The sequence below is a fragment of the Xenopus laevis genome, chromosome 2S (assembly GCF_017654675.1).
Source record: "Xenopus laevis strain J_2021 chromosome 2S, Xenopus_laevis_v10.1, whole genome shotgun sequence".
Classification (NCBI taxonomy): domain Eukaryota; kingdom Metazoa; phylum Chordata; class Amphibia; order Anura; family Pipidae; genus Xenopus; species Xenopus laevis.
In genome coordinates, this window is record NC_054374.1 from 91037296 (window position 1) to 91054068 (window position 16773).

Below are 16773 nucleotides of genomic sequence, written 5' to 3' on the forward strand. Positions count from 1 at the left end.
GTACTGTAATCAAGAAATGGAAGGCCACAGGCACAGTTGCTGTAAAACCCAGGTCTGGCAGGCCAAGAAAAATACAGGAGCGGCATATGCGGAGGATTGTGAGAATGGTTACAGACCCCAAAGATCACCTTCAAAGACCTGCAAGAACATCTTGCTGCAGATGGTGTATCTGTACATCATTCTACAATTCAGTGCAATTTGCACAAAGAACATCTGTATGGCAGGGTGATGAGAAAGAAGCCGTTTGTTGCTTGTTGTAAGCAACGCATTTAGACAAGCCACAGTCATTTTGGAAAAAAAGTGCTTTGGACTAATGAGACAAAAATGTAGTTATTTGGTCATAACAAAAAGCATTTTGCATGATGGAAGAAGAACACCTCATTCCAAGAAAAACACCTACTACCTAATGTCAAATTTGGTGGAGGTTCCATTATGCAGTGGGGCTAGTTTAGGGACTGGGGCCATTGTTAAAGATGAGGCTCGGATGAATTCAACCCATAATCAACAAATTCTTCAGGATAATGTTCAAGCATCAGTCACAAAGTTGAACTTATGCAGGGGTAGGATATTTCAACAAGACATGACCCTAAACACACTTCAAAATATAGAAAAGGCATTTATGCAGAGGATGAAGTACAATATTCCTGAATGGCGTTACTGTCCCCCGACTTGAATATCATTGAAAATCTATGGGATAATTTGAAGTAGGTTATCCATGCTTGGCAGCCATCAAATTTAAATGACCTGGAGAGATTTTGTATGGAGGAATGGTCAAAAATACCACCTTCCAGAATCCAGACACTCAATTGAAGGCTATAGGAGGCGTCTAGAGGCTGTTACATTTGCAAAAGGAGGCTCAACTAAGTATTGATGTAATATCTCTGTTGGGGTGCCCAAATTTATGCACCTGTCTAATTCTGTTATGATGCATATTGCATATTTTCTGTTAATACAATAAACTTTATGTCACTGCTGAAATACTACTGTTTCCATAAGGCATATTATATATTAAAAGGAAGTTGCTACTTTAAAGCTCTGCCAATGATAAACAAAACTCCAAAGAATTAAGAGTGGTTCCCAAACTTTTTCATATGACTATATATATATATATATATATATATATATATATATATATATATATATATATATATATATATATATATATATATATATATATATATATATATATATATATATATATATATATATATATATATATTATATATTATATATATATATATATATAAATACTATATATATTATATATGTATATTTTAATATATACAGTATATAAAATAAATATATATAAAGAAAATATGACATATAAGACTCTTGAACACTGAATTCAGTGTTTGGCACCATATCTCTAAGTGCTTTATGTCAGTTGTCTCTTATTGTTCACACTCAACAACTTAACAGTTAGAGCAGATATTCTACATTTAATTTTAAAAGTGTTGAAAATATTGAGACTCTCCAGGAGTTGGGAATTTTTCCAAATAGCCAGTCTCAATTCAGCATGGTGGAGAAATGTAGCAGATGGCATATCGTATGTTCTCTAGCTACTGAAAATAAAAATATATGATGATACAGATTGCTCTTCCATACACACACATAAGGGAAGGGAAGCAGAGTAATAGAGAACCTCAGATAAGTAGAGATAATGCTACACTAAAAGCAGGGTTTTTAAGGAATTGTATTTTGGTTGAAAGAAAAGGGAAAGTGACTGACAAAAAGTTCAAAACAGACTTATGGAATAAAAAAATATTTCTTTGAAAACAAAGCACCGGTTTGTCACTGGCGAAATATTCACCAGTTATCTCATGCTTTCATCACGTGCATTCGTCTATTTTTTTAAACTCTCTAGCAAGCCAGTTATTTTCATTAGCTGATATCTCATAAAATGGTTTTCTGTGTAAACTCCTTGGCATACCCACTATCTCACTGGTTGTGTAAATGTGCTCACCTCAAAAAATAAATATATGCTAGTACTGCTTTATGAACTGCATTAACCTCCTTGGATAAGCAGTTAAATTAATCAACTGTGGTGCTTGGCTCATCAAAAATCTAACTGTATGAACTAATTAACACTCTTCATCAGGCTGTCCCCATTGTGCACAAACTGTTGTAGAGTTGACTTGTTATTTGTGAGTTTTACTTTGCCTATACAGCATATAAATATTATCAATACAGTTGTAAAGACAAAGCATCTTATTTACCATCACTTTCAATCCATGCAATAATGTAATCAATTTAATATAGGGAATCATATTCAGTTGATTACATTATTACATGCACTAAAATGGAAAAGAGATTAAGATGCTGAAGTAAAGGCTATAAATTCCAGATTGTATTCTGAATGCTGTTTAAGTTTATTCACTTACAATGAGAATCTGAAGTGTTTGGAGAATAAAAAAGGAAAAGTATTTATACCCAATTTAAATTTATGGATTACTGTAGTTAATTCACTGCTAAAATACAGTTTGATGGTTATGGCAATTTAAAAGATGAATGCTATGACTGCACTACACTTTTTTATATTTTTATTTTTGTGATGTTGATATGTATGACTACTCACCTAGCCTCTGCTGCTAATAGGCAATTATTTATTTATGTCATTATGATGTCAGTCTGTCTAAGCCTCAAGTACAATTGCCCCCCCTGAACATTACATTCATACCATAAGACTAATCTTTTTCTAACTGTCTTTGATTTTTAAAAAAACAAAAACAACTGCAGCTTCAAATTTTCTTACCCAAAATAAGAGTAGGGAAACATGTATTATTTTAAATCCTATCTACATTACCAAAAATAATGATTATATTTTTGAACGATTTCTGACAAAATATATATCTATTTTTTTGCTCCATAACTTTTCATTCTTAAACTAATACTAAGACAAATAAATAAAAACAATTCTACAAATACATTTTTTCTCTAGGGCTATTTTGCTCTTGATCCAGAGAAATATCTAAAGAGTCTGAATCCCATAATAAGAAAGGAACAAATATAAACTTTTAAAGGATAAACAACATGAAAAAGTTAATTATTTCATTTTTAGTCAAAGATTGTGGGGGTCATTTATAAAGTTTGCACAGAGCATATTTATTCACAAGTGGTTGTATTACCCATTTTTTCCCTGAACCCTGAAATATTGCACTGCTGTGCCAGTCTTTCTGGGGTTTTTTTGCGAATTCTCATTATGCACAAATATTCGCAAATGATTTGGGTGTTTGTGTGAGTGTAGCCACTGTGAATGGTTGTAAAAATAGCATTCACAGTAATTTAAATTTGCAAATTTCGCAAACTGTTTAGCGAATATTTTCTCCGCCACCAAAGTCATGGCATAACTGAAAAGGCTAAATATTAGCAATTTCCGATGATGCCATATGAAATGCTCTTATGGACATCCGCAGCACAAATAAAATTTGCAATTCTGTTTGCACATAAAATACACCACTCTTATCTAGCTTAAAAATACAGTATACCCATACACAGGGCAAATATGTTCACTGTGCGAATTAATCTGTGACGCAAATGAGCCCCTGTATCTGTTTATCCAGCATCTATAAATAAACTATTTGTTGGAAGAAAATGTCCTGTTTTATATGGGCATGGTTTTCAGCCTATTGTCCGCTAAAGAGCCATGAACGGCATTTGGCTCATGTTTATCTTCCTGTGTAAGAACTAAACCCGTTGTATCCTACATATAGTAGATGTTATCTGCAGTGCGAATGTGTGACTTTTGCCTTATCACAACTTGAATGGCTGCACAGCAGTGTAGGGGGCAAACACAAATGTTTTGCCAGTGTAGTGTAATAGTATTATATTCAAGTGCATACAGTGTCGGACTGGCCCACCAGGAAAACTCCCAGTGGGCCCAGGTGTCAGTGGGTCTCTTGCTTCTAACCATTTGGCATTGGCATATATCATGGTCATTCCCTATTTCTTTTTTGGAAAAAAGAGGCTTAATAATGGAGTATAGTAGGTAGATATAAAAGATTTGGAGAATAAAGAGGTAGAGAAGTAAGTAGAGGAGGAATAGTAGTTTGGAAAGTGAGCCCACGGTCTAAGGTTTTCTGGTGGGACCCTGGCATCCCAGTCCGACACTGAGTGCATATAAAATTATAATTTTATATAATTTTAAAATATAATTTTTTTAGTGTTACTGTTCCCTTAAAATAACTACAGTAATTTGAGGTTATTAAGACACACTGGGAAAATTTACACCTGGGCAGTAACCCATGACAACCAATCAGGTGTTTGATTTCATTATTCTATCTGCTGCTGGCTGGAAAAAAAATCACTGATTGGTTGCTATGGGTTACAGCCCAGAAGCAAATGTGCCCAGTGTTTATAAATGAGCCCCCTGTATGTACTTGTTAAAGGTTCAGCGGCTTCAATCCAGACAACAAGTTACTATTTAAATTTAAAACGGATAACTGTTGGTATTTATTAGAATTGAACTGGATACAAATTGTTATAAATCATGCAGAAGCTTGCAATATGATGAAATCCTGCCAATTAATGCATTTTTATAATAAACTGAATATTTAAATATGTCCATCTTTTTTCCAAGATATCTCTATGTAATAGAAAAGTATTAAACACAATTGACAGAGAAGATGGTTACTTTATATTAAATATGCAGTTTCACAATCAGAAAGTGATTGTCATGGAAATACAATTGTAAATGAAGAGTTCATTATAGAAACATGACAGAAATCTGTGGGAATATGCCCGTGGTGACAAATATAAACCTGATACAGCCAACTTAAAATTTTCAAATAAACGAGAGACTCTTTTTTTTCTGAAAGGTAAACAGGCAGCCATGTATACAGCATGAAACAGGATGGGTATATGGAATTCATATTGGCATTGTACCAGCAGGAAAAAAATGGCCGCTGTAAGGAAAAGGTGCAAAAGCTGATTTTAAGCCTACTGTCAATCATACATGGATCCCTCCCACAGTGTGAGCCACTGCACATCCCCATATTTATGTGTTACCTTAATGCTTAACACTTCAGGAATGTTTGAGGGATGACATTTCATTTGGAATACCACAAGAACTTGGTCATATCCATAACTTGGGTTGTGCATGACATTCTGAAGTAGCACAGAGCTTTAGCCAGTTCTGACCTAATTACTATCATTAGCCAGGCATTGACCTTAGAAGTATGGTGTTGAAAGTTGATCTGTACTTACAAAATATCCTGTTCCCAAACTGGAAGGAGCTGAACTCTGTAAGAAAAGACAGGGGGTTGGAAAATCAGCAATTGGTCTGAACACATCACAATGGGCACTACATTGGTGTCACTTTCCATACTAATCCACAATTGTATTGTCAACCAAACTGCACATCATTGCTTCCTTTACTGTATGTTATTCCCTCTTTCTTTAAATCTCCTATTGATTTGGGGATTGCGACATATTATGTTTTGAATTCCAAGCTTTTGCTTCAACCATAATTGGCAATTTATTTGACAGGCAGCTGGGTAATGATGGCATTTCGCCCTCCAATGAGACTAAGCAGACACTCATCAAACTGTCTCCTTGCCTTTGTGACATCCACTGCCCTGATCCCAACTTACTCCAAAATGCGGCCAGACAATGGCAAAAGAGAAAACAGAACATCCGAGCATCAGACAAGGAAGTTGTTCTGGATGCAGAAAGAAATAAAGTTAACAATAATAATAGCCAGCTTGCCCAATGATCTACTGAAGGTTTGCAAAGAACGATGCATGTTTTAAAAAATATTTATAGCATGACATTAAATGGCAATATTGACACTACCAATATTTGTGTACTTCTGTGAAGACGTGCCATCTGTTTGTAGGGGTGGTGTTAGATAACATGCATCCTTATATATTACCAGCATTTTGTGTTATAGTTTTTAAAATTGAACATAACATTCTGTTATTAAAACCTGTAGATGGAATTACTAAGAATAGTCCAAATCCTAAATGAGATGAGTTATCTAGATATTATCCAAGATATTCAGAAGTCACTACAGATCGTATGCATTCACACAACCTTCTGGTTGGTGGATGTGGTTCTAAAAGACTCCACTTCAATTTCTATACCACGCAAATTTAATACCTGAGGATGGGATAGTGTTGCCACCTTTTGCTGCTGCATGGTCCAGGCAGGTGGGCAGGCTGGTGATATCATAGGGCGGGCTGGTGATGTCATAGGGTGATCTGCTGTCATGTGTTCCTTTCTGTAGCTCCATTGACAGGCATTGGCCTGTGTGGAGCTACACCGAGTGGATACTGTCACATTTTGTTCCATATCCATTCATTGTAGCTCCACACAATGTAGCTCCATACAGTATATATGAACAATCAGATATAGAACAAGGGAAAATGAATTAAATTAACTATTTCCTAGGAAAAAAATAAAAAATATATATCCTTTATCCTCTGAAATGTCAAGTCTCCAACATGTAAATATGTATTACAATGGAGATCTGGGTGGCACAGGGACTTTGTTATACATATTTGTCCTGACTTTTGTTTATGCAGGGCTGAGTGAACGAGGGAACAGTGGGTATCATTTCAATTTCTGATGTCAACATCAAATTACTTATTTAATTTCATGCCCGGTGAAGCATCGTATAGCTACATGCAGAATCATTTCACTTCATTTGTTATGCTGTGTTTTCTCGGCAATTGGCTTGCCTTCCAACTGACAGCTTTAATTACAACATGAATTTGATTGCACTGCCATGGAATTAACATAAAGCAACAAAGCATTTAAGAAGCTAGACTTACAAAACAAAAGTCTATCAACCTCCTTAAGTATAGGCTGACTGTCATTCTGCTACTACCATGTAGATGAGCAACACCTTTAAAAAAACAAAAGGAAATCCATCAGCAAGGTATGTGTCTGTTTTTTTCTCTCTTTAGAATGGCATACATTTTAACCCTTTAAGGGCCACACAATGTAGAAACTAAGTTCTATGGATAAAAATGCTCTCAGTGCCACAGAAAGTCAACGTTCTGCAGCACTTCCTGGCTTGGGAGTGGAGAATCAGCTTGTAAAGCAGCACCTTCACTTGTTCCCCCACCCCCAAGCAATGAGCAGAATCTGGGAACAAGTGGGCCCTTGGCTGTGATCGCCCAGAGTTCCCTAGAGAGTAGCATGTGCCAACTACCTGTCTGTTGCGGGCAGCACTTCCTCTTCTTCCATAATCACCCTCCCCCAGCGGATCCCATTATTGCTGGTGCAGCCCCTCATGCTCCAGTGTTCGTCCTGTACCTCCAGCCTGCCTACCTGCCTGTTTCAATAACTAAGTGCTGCTACACACACTTATATTTACACTTACACACACTCACATACATTTTTGGGGGATCAGGGGCATTTTTACACATTCACAGCACACACACACTTGCACACACACACATATGAATGCAACATAAAATTTGGCAAGTGTACACACACATACACAGTTTTGGAGCTTTTTTTTACTGTATTGTGAAATTTTTCTTGTTTTGCTTGAAAAAAAAAGTTGCATGGCCATTGCGAATAGTATATTCGCTAACCACATGGTGCATTACCTTTTGTATGTTATTTTGGTGATTATTTACAATTTTGGTGATTTTGGTGCATTTTTAGCCATTTTATAAAATTTTCAGCTCTATGTAGATGTTGTTCACTTATTTCTGTCTGTAAAAATTATTTGGCCAACCCAAAATAATCAGATCGTGATTCTGACTGCTGATTACACTAGGGGGCACATTTACTATGGGTCGAATATCGAGGGTTAATTAACCCTCGGTATTCGACCTTCGAAGTAAAATCCTTCGACTTTGAATATCAAAGTCAAAGGACTTACCGCATTTCGTTCAATTGAACGATTGAAGGAAAAATCGTTCGAACGATTAAATCCTTTGAATCGAACGGTTCGAAGGATTTTAATCTATCGATCTAACGATTTTCCTTCGATCAGAAATTATTTAGAAAGCCTATGGGGAAGGTCCCCATAGGCTAACATTGGTGCTCAGTAGGTTTTAGATGGCGAAGTAGGTAGTTGAAGTTTTTTTTAAAGAGACAGTACTTCGACTATCAAATGGCCGAATAGTTTTTAATTTTTAGTTTGAATCGTTTGAAGTCGAAGTCGCAGCTGAAGGTCGAAGTAGCCAATTCGATGGTCGAAGTAGCCAAAAAAAAACCTTCGAAATTTGAAGTATTTTTCATTCTAATCCACTCGAGCTAAGTAAATGTGCCCCCTAGATGATTTTAGTGATTTTATTGCATTCAACCTTGTTCTTTGTTACTTGTTTTTGCCCATGTAAATTTTGTCTGCAATATATTTGGTGTGGTCTGTACATCACATAGTTTTGGTAAATCTGTGCATACTGGGCATCAAAGTGTTCAGTAGACCCCTAATGTGCTTATTTAGGATATTTTTAGATGTTATCTTGCCAAATCTGGGGTATACAATAGGGTAAAATGAAAGCTTTGTGATGATTTTCAAAATATTTCATAAAAACCAGTATGTTTAGCATGGCCTTGCAGTTTGTTAGTTTGCCATAGAAAGAAGCATTTATCCATTTTGGATTCGTAAGAATGCTTACTTTCTGAAAAATAGATGGTTTTCTGGGGTTCAATTACTTATTTGCTGTTTTTGCCCCATAAAGCAGGCAGTATTTATTTTGGTAGGAGAAATATATGCTATGAAATGTGTATCCCTAATCATTTTGGGGTCTCTAAGCATCTCCTATGTACATTGAGCCTTGTATTTACCACAATAATAATATTGGTGTACATTTATAAATTAATGTTTTCAGTGGCCCATAAACATTTACAGACATATTTTAAAGGCCTTGTACTGGCATATTGATAGAAATACATTTCTTTTGTTGTTCTACTTTTTCCTATATTTAAAAGGCAACCATGTATGAAACTTGGTGAAGAGTGTAAGATACTTCACATATCTGATTCATCTCTACAGGAGTAGGCTTGTCACTAACAGCTTTCCAGATGACAAGTTTGTTTCTAATCAGACTTGCTCTTTACTTAGAATGTGGTTGCTGTAAGCAGAATATATTGTGCTGAGTGTTTATTAAAGTTGTACTTTTTTTACCTCATCTACTTTGATCAAAGGCTCAAAATCTTTGTGTTTCCCTCAATAGGGACCTGGAAAGTATTGAGCATTAACAGAGTTCTACCATCTCTAAAAGTACTCTCAATGAGTTGCCTGTTTTACTTGTGTTATCTGCTAACATTTGTGAGCTGCCATTCTCCAGCATGGATCTCATTAACGTGAAAAAGATATTAGGCTGTCAACATACCAAGTCTTAGCTTCCACGCACCTCAAAAACAGTAGATAAGAGAATGAATAGTTGAAAGATATTTCTTTGTACATGGACAAGACATCTGACATCCTTCAAAATGGATAATCATAATATTTTTCTCTAACTCGCATTTGTGTACTTACTTAGCTGCCTGCTTTAAAGTCAAAATATAGCTCTTTATAAGTAGAGATTATTGTTATTTTTTCCTTTTAAATAGGCAATAAACTATGATTGTATTGTCCATGACACACCACTGATTCTTTACATATTACAATGTATTAATATGAGTGGAAACTTCCATATTATTTTATTATACTCCTGTAGAAAAGACTGTGGAACAGTGGCATTTGCAGTCTTTGTATATAGTCCAGCTATGGGAAGCTAAACTTGGACAAACACACAAACATACAGTACATTAATTCTTATTTATATTTGGTATACTTACATCACTTAGTCTCTCCCGAGAAGCATTTTTCTTAGAAGGCTTTGATTCCTTCATATGGTTCTCACTGTCGCTGCAACTATTCTGTCTCGGTTTGAGCTATAAAGTAAAAAAAATAAAACTATAAATAATATTCCCTTCTACTTTCCTTCAGTTTGTTACTTCACGTACATATACTGTACTTTATGTTGCATGTCACAAATGACAATAAGCACAGGTACAATGGACATGCATCCTACAGATGGCCATTGTCATATGAGTGATTTTATGCTTGTAAATTTAATTTAACCAAGGCACCAGCCAATTCCTCAAGTGTTACTCGGATGGCCCTATCCAGGTTTGACATCTGCAATGATTGAAGGTGAAGGTTTAGGCTAGTGTTACATGTACAGTTTCTATCATGGGAAAAACTTTGTGTTTAACCATGTGGATGTGCAGATCAAGCACTTTTTCGCACCTGAAAAACACTCACCATTGTATTTGAATGAAAAGTCACTTGCTGGGATTTGCAAAAGGCACTCAGGAGAGGGTGGGTCCAGGAAAACTATGGTAGGGGATAATAAAAATGAAGCTCCTATTAAATGGTTTCTTTTTTTCCCCATTACTGATCCAAAAAGTAACCCCATAGACCAGGAGTTCATTAAAATGTCTGACTTAATGTGACATAACCCATTCTATACACAAAAATGGTGGATTATGGCTGTTTCAATAGTGCTGATCTTTTCTTTTACTGAAACTGCTATTAAGGAATCAGATGTTTGCTTTCATATGTGTAACCAATAAATGCTACTTTGTTGGTTCCACTGCAAATTTTGAATGATTATGGTGTATGGTTCCTGGCATGTCTTGCTCTGACCTCATATGCATCAATCTTATTGAATGGTGTCTTCATTAGTACTGGTGCAGTTAGCATTTTCTGTTTTTATGGGAGTGGCTGCAGGTTTCTGGGTTTTGAAAAGGAGCACATAGACCTGTGGCCATTCAACTAGAAAAGAACAGAGGCGATGTTCAAAGTGCAAAAAATGTTAATTGTGGCCATTTCTTGCACTTTGCACCCTGTCTTTCACTTTGTAAATGTTTGTAAATGTTTGTAAATATCTTTCACTTTTCACTGTTTGGTAAATATTGAAAATAGAATATGTATACAATGGACAGTCAATATTCAGCTGACAATATATTACAATTATTTATTAAAACCATTCACGATGAAATTATCATTGTAAAAGAAGGCATGCATTGTATGAATGCTACTGTACAGATTTAAACATGACAGAGAGAATGAACAAAGCAGTATGAATGCAATAACCCATTTTATTGTGTGTTTATTCAATTTTCAAAAAGCACCAGCTGTTACTACTGCAAACATTCCACAGAGAACTTAACTTGAGTTGAAGAGTGAGAATTCAGTGCTGATTAGCTGACTACCCCTCTCCATCTTCTATTTATGTTTAATCTCACAACAGACTTGTAGTCACTGTGCAACTGCTTCCTCACTTGACCCAAGCAGTAGAAGTAAATCTTTGTCCCATCAAACCCATATGCCAATCCTGCCATTAAGAAATGCACAGGGGGCATCTTTGAATATAATTATTTAATATGCAATATTATGTTAACCCACCATAGATTATTGCTATCGGTTAAAAAGAAACAAAAGTCATGAACGTTGAATGGAAGGGACTTAAGGGCTAATTTATTGTAAGAAGAGAGAGAGTGCTAAAATACAAATGTACCCCTTAGAGCCTATGCACTCAAATGTATTACTTGTGTCCCTGCTTATGTCGCACACAAACTGCGCCTTGTGTCAGAAACTATGCAGAGTACTGCTTGGGAAAGTACAAATATCAGGTTGTTCACAGTGGACACAAAAGAGTCTTGCATAACCTTCCTACCAGCCCCACCATCATAAATGAGCCAAATAGCATCTTTCATTAACCATGTCTGTCAGCATGTATGCAAGACAAACTGTTAATCATGGGGAAACTGGTATGCAAATAAGAAAAATAAAGCAATGTGTAAGACACCAACATTCCATGAAGTTTATTGTGCCAGAGAATAAAACTCATTTGAAAATGTTTTTGTTTTGTAGATGTTCAGATGAAGGCACTTCATAGAATATCTAAACACATTGAAACCACTTATCTCATTTAACACAGAAAATTGTGTCACAGCATCCCATCTAATTAAAGAGTTCACTGTTTGTGAACAATGGTACTTTGGTATACTAATGAAAAGGTTAAATGCATTAAATGAGTTTATCCCGAGTCATGACGCATTCAACACACAAATCCAAGTGGCTTGAATGAGGGATGAGTGGCTGTATGGGGATTTGTTCCAAAATTTATGTGTAAGATTTTCCAGCCTTGGGGCAAATTCTCTAAAGGGTGAATTTTTGCAAGTGAAGGCTCTGCCACTTTACTAAAATTCCAAAAAAATCTAAAATTGATAATTCACTAAAATGTGAAGTTGTGTCTCGTAGTCAAATGCTGGCGAAGTTTCCCTAGTGTTTGTCAGCGTGAGCATATCATAGAGAGCTTTTGCAAGCGTTCATTTCTACCTTGCAAAACTTCACTAGCGACGGCCTCTTTCAATAGCGAATTATCCTCTATGCCTGTTAGAAAATTGGCAATGGGCCTATGGATGGGATTTCTGATGAATTTTCACTAGCGACAGCCACTTAGCCCTTTAGTAGATCTGCCCCCTTGTATTTGAATATGTTAATTTATTAAACTTTATTTCCCTGCTTCTATATCATTTGTTATAGATCCCCATAATACAAATAAACCCTAAGGGACCTATTCATAAGCATGGACTGGTAATTTACACCAAAAAGTACAAACATTGGTATAAAATTAAATGTCAATTTACAAAGCTTTGAAGTATAAAAGATTGACACATTTCTTTGATTGTAAAAGGCCCTTGCACCTATGTATGCAAGTGTGCATGCCATCATAACTCTCGAACTTACGCAATTATTTTACAAACTCCCATCAAATGAAATGGAACCAAGTTGCCAAAGCTACATGTAAAAGTGGACTAAACAAAGCAAGTTGCTTAGGCAATAATTACTAACTGTGTAAGTTTCTATTTACCCAGTTTTTGATGCAAAACTTTTATGCGTGACTACACAGCTTTATAACAAAAGAACAAAAAAATGATAGTGCAAACTATGGTGAAATAAAAGACATCAATGGAAATACCGACCTACTTTTTAATACTTTCTAATTTCTAATTCTTCTGTGCCAACATTTCCTTTACTATTATTATTCATTGTAAAATATAAGCAGGTTGGACAGTTTTAGTAACTACAATATTTTAACGATCCTTATATATATTTGTTAATCAACCCCAGAGTGAGCTGATTTACTAGTTCAACTGTGGCAGGAACTGAGGTTTATCCATATGTTTGCTGCATGCAATATGATAGTCTCCTATTGCCCACCACTGATCTATACAGTAGTAATATTTTTCTTGATTTAATTTGGGGTTTTTCAGGTTTGGCTGAAAGAACCTGGCATAATAACTATAAGCTTTCAGATTTTTTTTGCAGGAATAGTTTCTTCCACTTGGAGAAGTTACCCTAGGGAATTGCAAAATTACAAATGTCAAAATAGATTTTTATTAAAAATGCATGAATGTTCTGCTCAAAATCCAAGCTTACAAAATTATCATTTCATTTACTTCTCCACAGTTTCTCTGCCTCATGACAGTAGGAGAATATCTGTCACCAGAAATGAAGCTTCTAACATTAGAACCTTGGCAGAACCAATAAACCTGACAAACTTGAAACAATGTCTGCCTGTGAATATGCTTAAGTTTGTCAAAGTAGTTATTGTAAGTATACAAAATTGTAAGTATACAAAAAAGATTCCATTGTTAATAGTCCAGAATTTTATTTGGCTTTAATGTCAAGACCCAAGTCAGATTAATACTTTGCAAAACTTATCTGGCTGTTATTATCTTTATGGGTTAAAATACTTTGAAAACCCCTGCAGACAGCATTTTTTATAGGGCTAGTAACACCAAAAAGATAATAATGAGAATAATGAGAATAAGAATAAAAATATTCCTAACTGGAACAGAAGTTTGCAAAAAAGTGTTTTGTACAAAGCCATGAATTATATTTGGCAACTTTTTATTATCACAACCATAAGTTCTAAAATCATGTTATTCTAAATAACTTGTGGGTCATTGGAGTCAATACACAAAAGTGATACCTTTTCTGTAAATCCTGCTGCCTCACAATACCAGAGCAAATAGCATGACCATTACAGAAGTGATCACAGATGCAGACAAACATTGATACTTAAAAAATCCCACCAGTTTGAAATTACTATATTGGCAGATATATTTGATCATTTTTAGAAAGGTTGATTTGATTGTTAGAACATCTAGGGGCACATTTACTATGGGTCGAACATCGAGGGTTAATTAACCCTCGATATTCAACCATCGAAGTTAAATCCTTTGACTTTGAATATCGAAGTCGAAGGATTTACCGCAATTCGTTAGATCAAACTATCGAAGGAAAAATCATACGATCGCAAAATTAAATCCTTCGAATCGAATGATTCGAAGGATTTTAATCCATCGATCGAATGATTTTTCTTTGATCAAAAAAATCAAGGAAAGCTTATGGGGACCTTCCCCATAGGCTAACATTAGTACTCGGTAGGTTTTAGGGGGCGAAGAAGTTGGTCGAAGTTTTTTTTAAAGAGACAGTACTTCTTCGTCTATCGAATGGTTGAATAGTCGAATGATTTTTAGTTTGAATCATTCGATTCGAAGTCAAAGTCGTAGTCGAAGGTCAAAGTAGCCAATTCGATGGTCGAAGTATTTATCATTCTAATCCTTCACTCGAGCTTAGTTAATGTGCCCCCTAATTATTAAATTGACAATGTTGACTGACTTAATTGACTGATCAGAAATTACATTTTGCCTTAATGAAGGAAATTGAATATGGCTTCCAATGGGTTTTTTTTTCTTTTACTAGCTCAGTTAGAAGTCGCGCAGGATGTATTTTCTGAAAAACTCATAGGTGAGGGCCCTCTCCATTTCCCCACAGAGAACTCTGTAGAAGAATTGGAACAGAAATTGGGGATGACATCACCAGCTTCCCTATGAAGAAGAGAGCAAACCTTGTGATTGGATTAGGTTCCTTCTGAATTCTATTCTAAAGTCCACGGGAGAACACCTATGTGATAGACAAAGTATTATGCAAGTAGACTGTGGCACCTTTAGGGTAAAAATTGAACAGTACTTTCACTTGAGGTATACTGTTTCTGTGGACATAAAAGCCTAAAGAGAAAGATGTAGAGCAATCATTCTGAAAGTAAGCACATATTCTCTGCCAATTAAAGAGTTATAATATGCTACTTATACTCAAATATGTTATTTATAATATGCACGTTTCAAAGTTTCCCTTCCTTTTCTAAAATTATGCAAAAGCTTATTAAAAACAACTTCATCTACAGTATTCACAAAATTAAAAACGATATATTTGCCCTTATGGAGTTAGGAAGGATTGCCCCAAAAAGTTAACGTGATGGACATGTGCCTTTATTTAAACTTGTTTTTTTATATGTAACAATAGATGCAATGGAAATGTTTAATGCAAAAGCTACATCAACCTTTTTTGTTCCATTTACACTAAAGTATCCACTTTAACCATATCAGAATGTTTTCTCCAGCTCAGAGCTGGCAAAATACTATTCCTTTGTAAGAGAATGAAGATGAAGAAGGCGAAACAATCATTGATGTCATTCAACTTGTTGAAATACTACTGAAATAATAGATTTTCTGACAGTTGTTATTACTTAAATACATTTTTGACTGTTACTTCAGTTCTTCAGTAGCAACTTTGCTCCCCTCAACATCGCCACAAACGTTTTCATTCATTGGGCTTTATTAAACCAATGATTTTCAGTATATTACATACCATATAAATGTAAGTTAGCAAAAAGTATCTCCCTTTGTGATTTCTTATATCATAAGCCTGTGGGCTGCTGTACATTGTAAATGTTTTATTAGTCATTAATAAGTCTTAATGCAATTAACATAATTGGGTATTGTGGTGGTGGATATATAGTTTCCCTTTAATGCATGTATATTGCATAGCCTTCTTGGGTTCACATTTGCTTATATAGCTCTCTGTTTGTTATCTAAAATACCAATAAATAGCTGAGTAATTCATGCTAATTGATACTAATTATCAACATAATTTCTCGAGGCAATGGAAATTAAATTAACTCAATTTGAGCATAATTAGAAAAGTCATTATTAACTCCATAGTATGCTTAGCACATGCTTGTTTTCATCCACAGTGCAGTTTTTTATATTATAATCCTGAATATCCTCAATATCAAATTTACAAGAACATAGAGAGAGAGTAGGGTTGCCACCTGGCCGGTATTTTACCGGCCTGGCCAGTTAAAATGATGGTTGATCCCAATGTTATTAATAGGGAAAAAAGATAAATATATCGGAAGGCCGGTATTTTTTTCCGGAAAAGGTGGCAACCTTAAGAGAGAGAGAAAGAGATGCACAAGTCTGTAAACTGATCATCTTATATACAGTATAATATGTGTTAAAAAAGAAAGTTTGTTAGCTGTTTTTTCACTCAGAAACAGTATGGACCAGTATAAAACATCTCAGGAACCATCCTCTAATCTATGAGGACATCACCATGTACTTTAGGTTCAAAAAAACATTGGGCATTCGTGTGCAATGGCCCTGCATATTTCATTGTCCCACAACATTTGATATTTCATGTTACTATTCGTTTAATGATGCAGATGCAAATATTTTTTTCAGAAATAACTGTAACATCTGGAAATAGTGAACAACTAACCCCCTAGACCCCACACACCCCCACACAACAGTTAAAAAGCCACACAAACATGAGCGGTAAAAACACATTGGTGGCCAGTCCCCCTTACAGGTTTAAAAAAAAAAAGTTGGTGGTCAGGGAGCAACTCATAAAAGTTAAAATATTGCACTGGTGACCCCTCCCGCCATAAAAGCAAAAAAAAAACTTCT

At 35.3% G+C, this 16773-nt stretch overlaps 1 protein-coding gene across 1 annotated transcript in view; it reads right to left on the bottom strand.

Annotated features, from left to right (window-relative positions):
* Positions 1–5154: 5154 nt before the first annotated feature.
* LOC108709652 (autism susceptibility gene 2 protein homolog) overlaps positions 5155–16773 on the bottom strand; it is a 304871-nt gene continuing 293252 nt past the window's right edge. Inside the window, exons 3-4 of the mRNA XM_041584124.1 lie at positions 9742–9837; positions 5155–5238 (exon numbers count right to left, since the gene is read on the bottom strand). Of these exons, the coding sequence (XP_041440058.1) occupies positions 5167–5238; positions 9742–9837 (168 nt within the window). The 3' untranslated portion in view covers positions 5155–5166. The remainder of the gene's footprint in view (positions 5239–9741; positions 9838–16773) is intronic.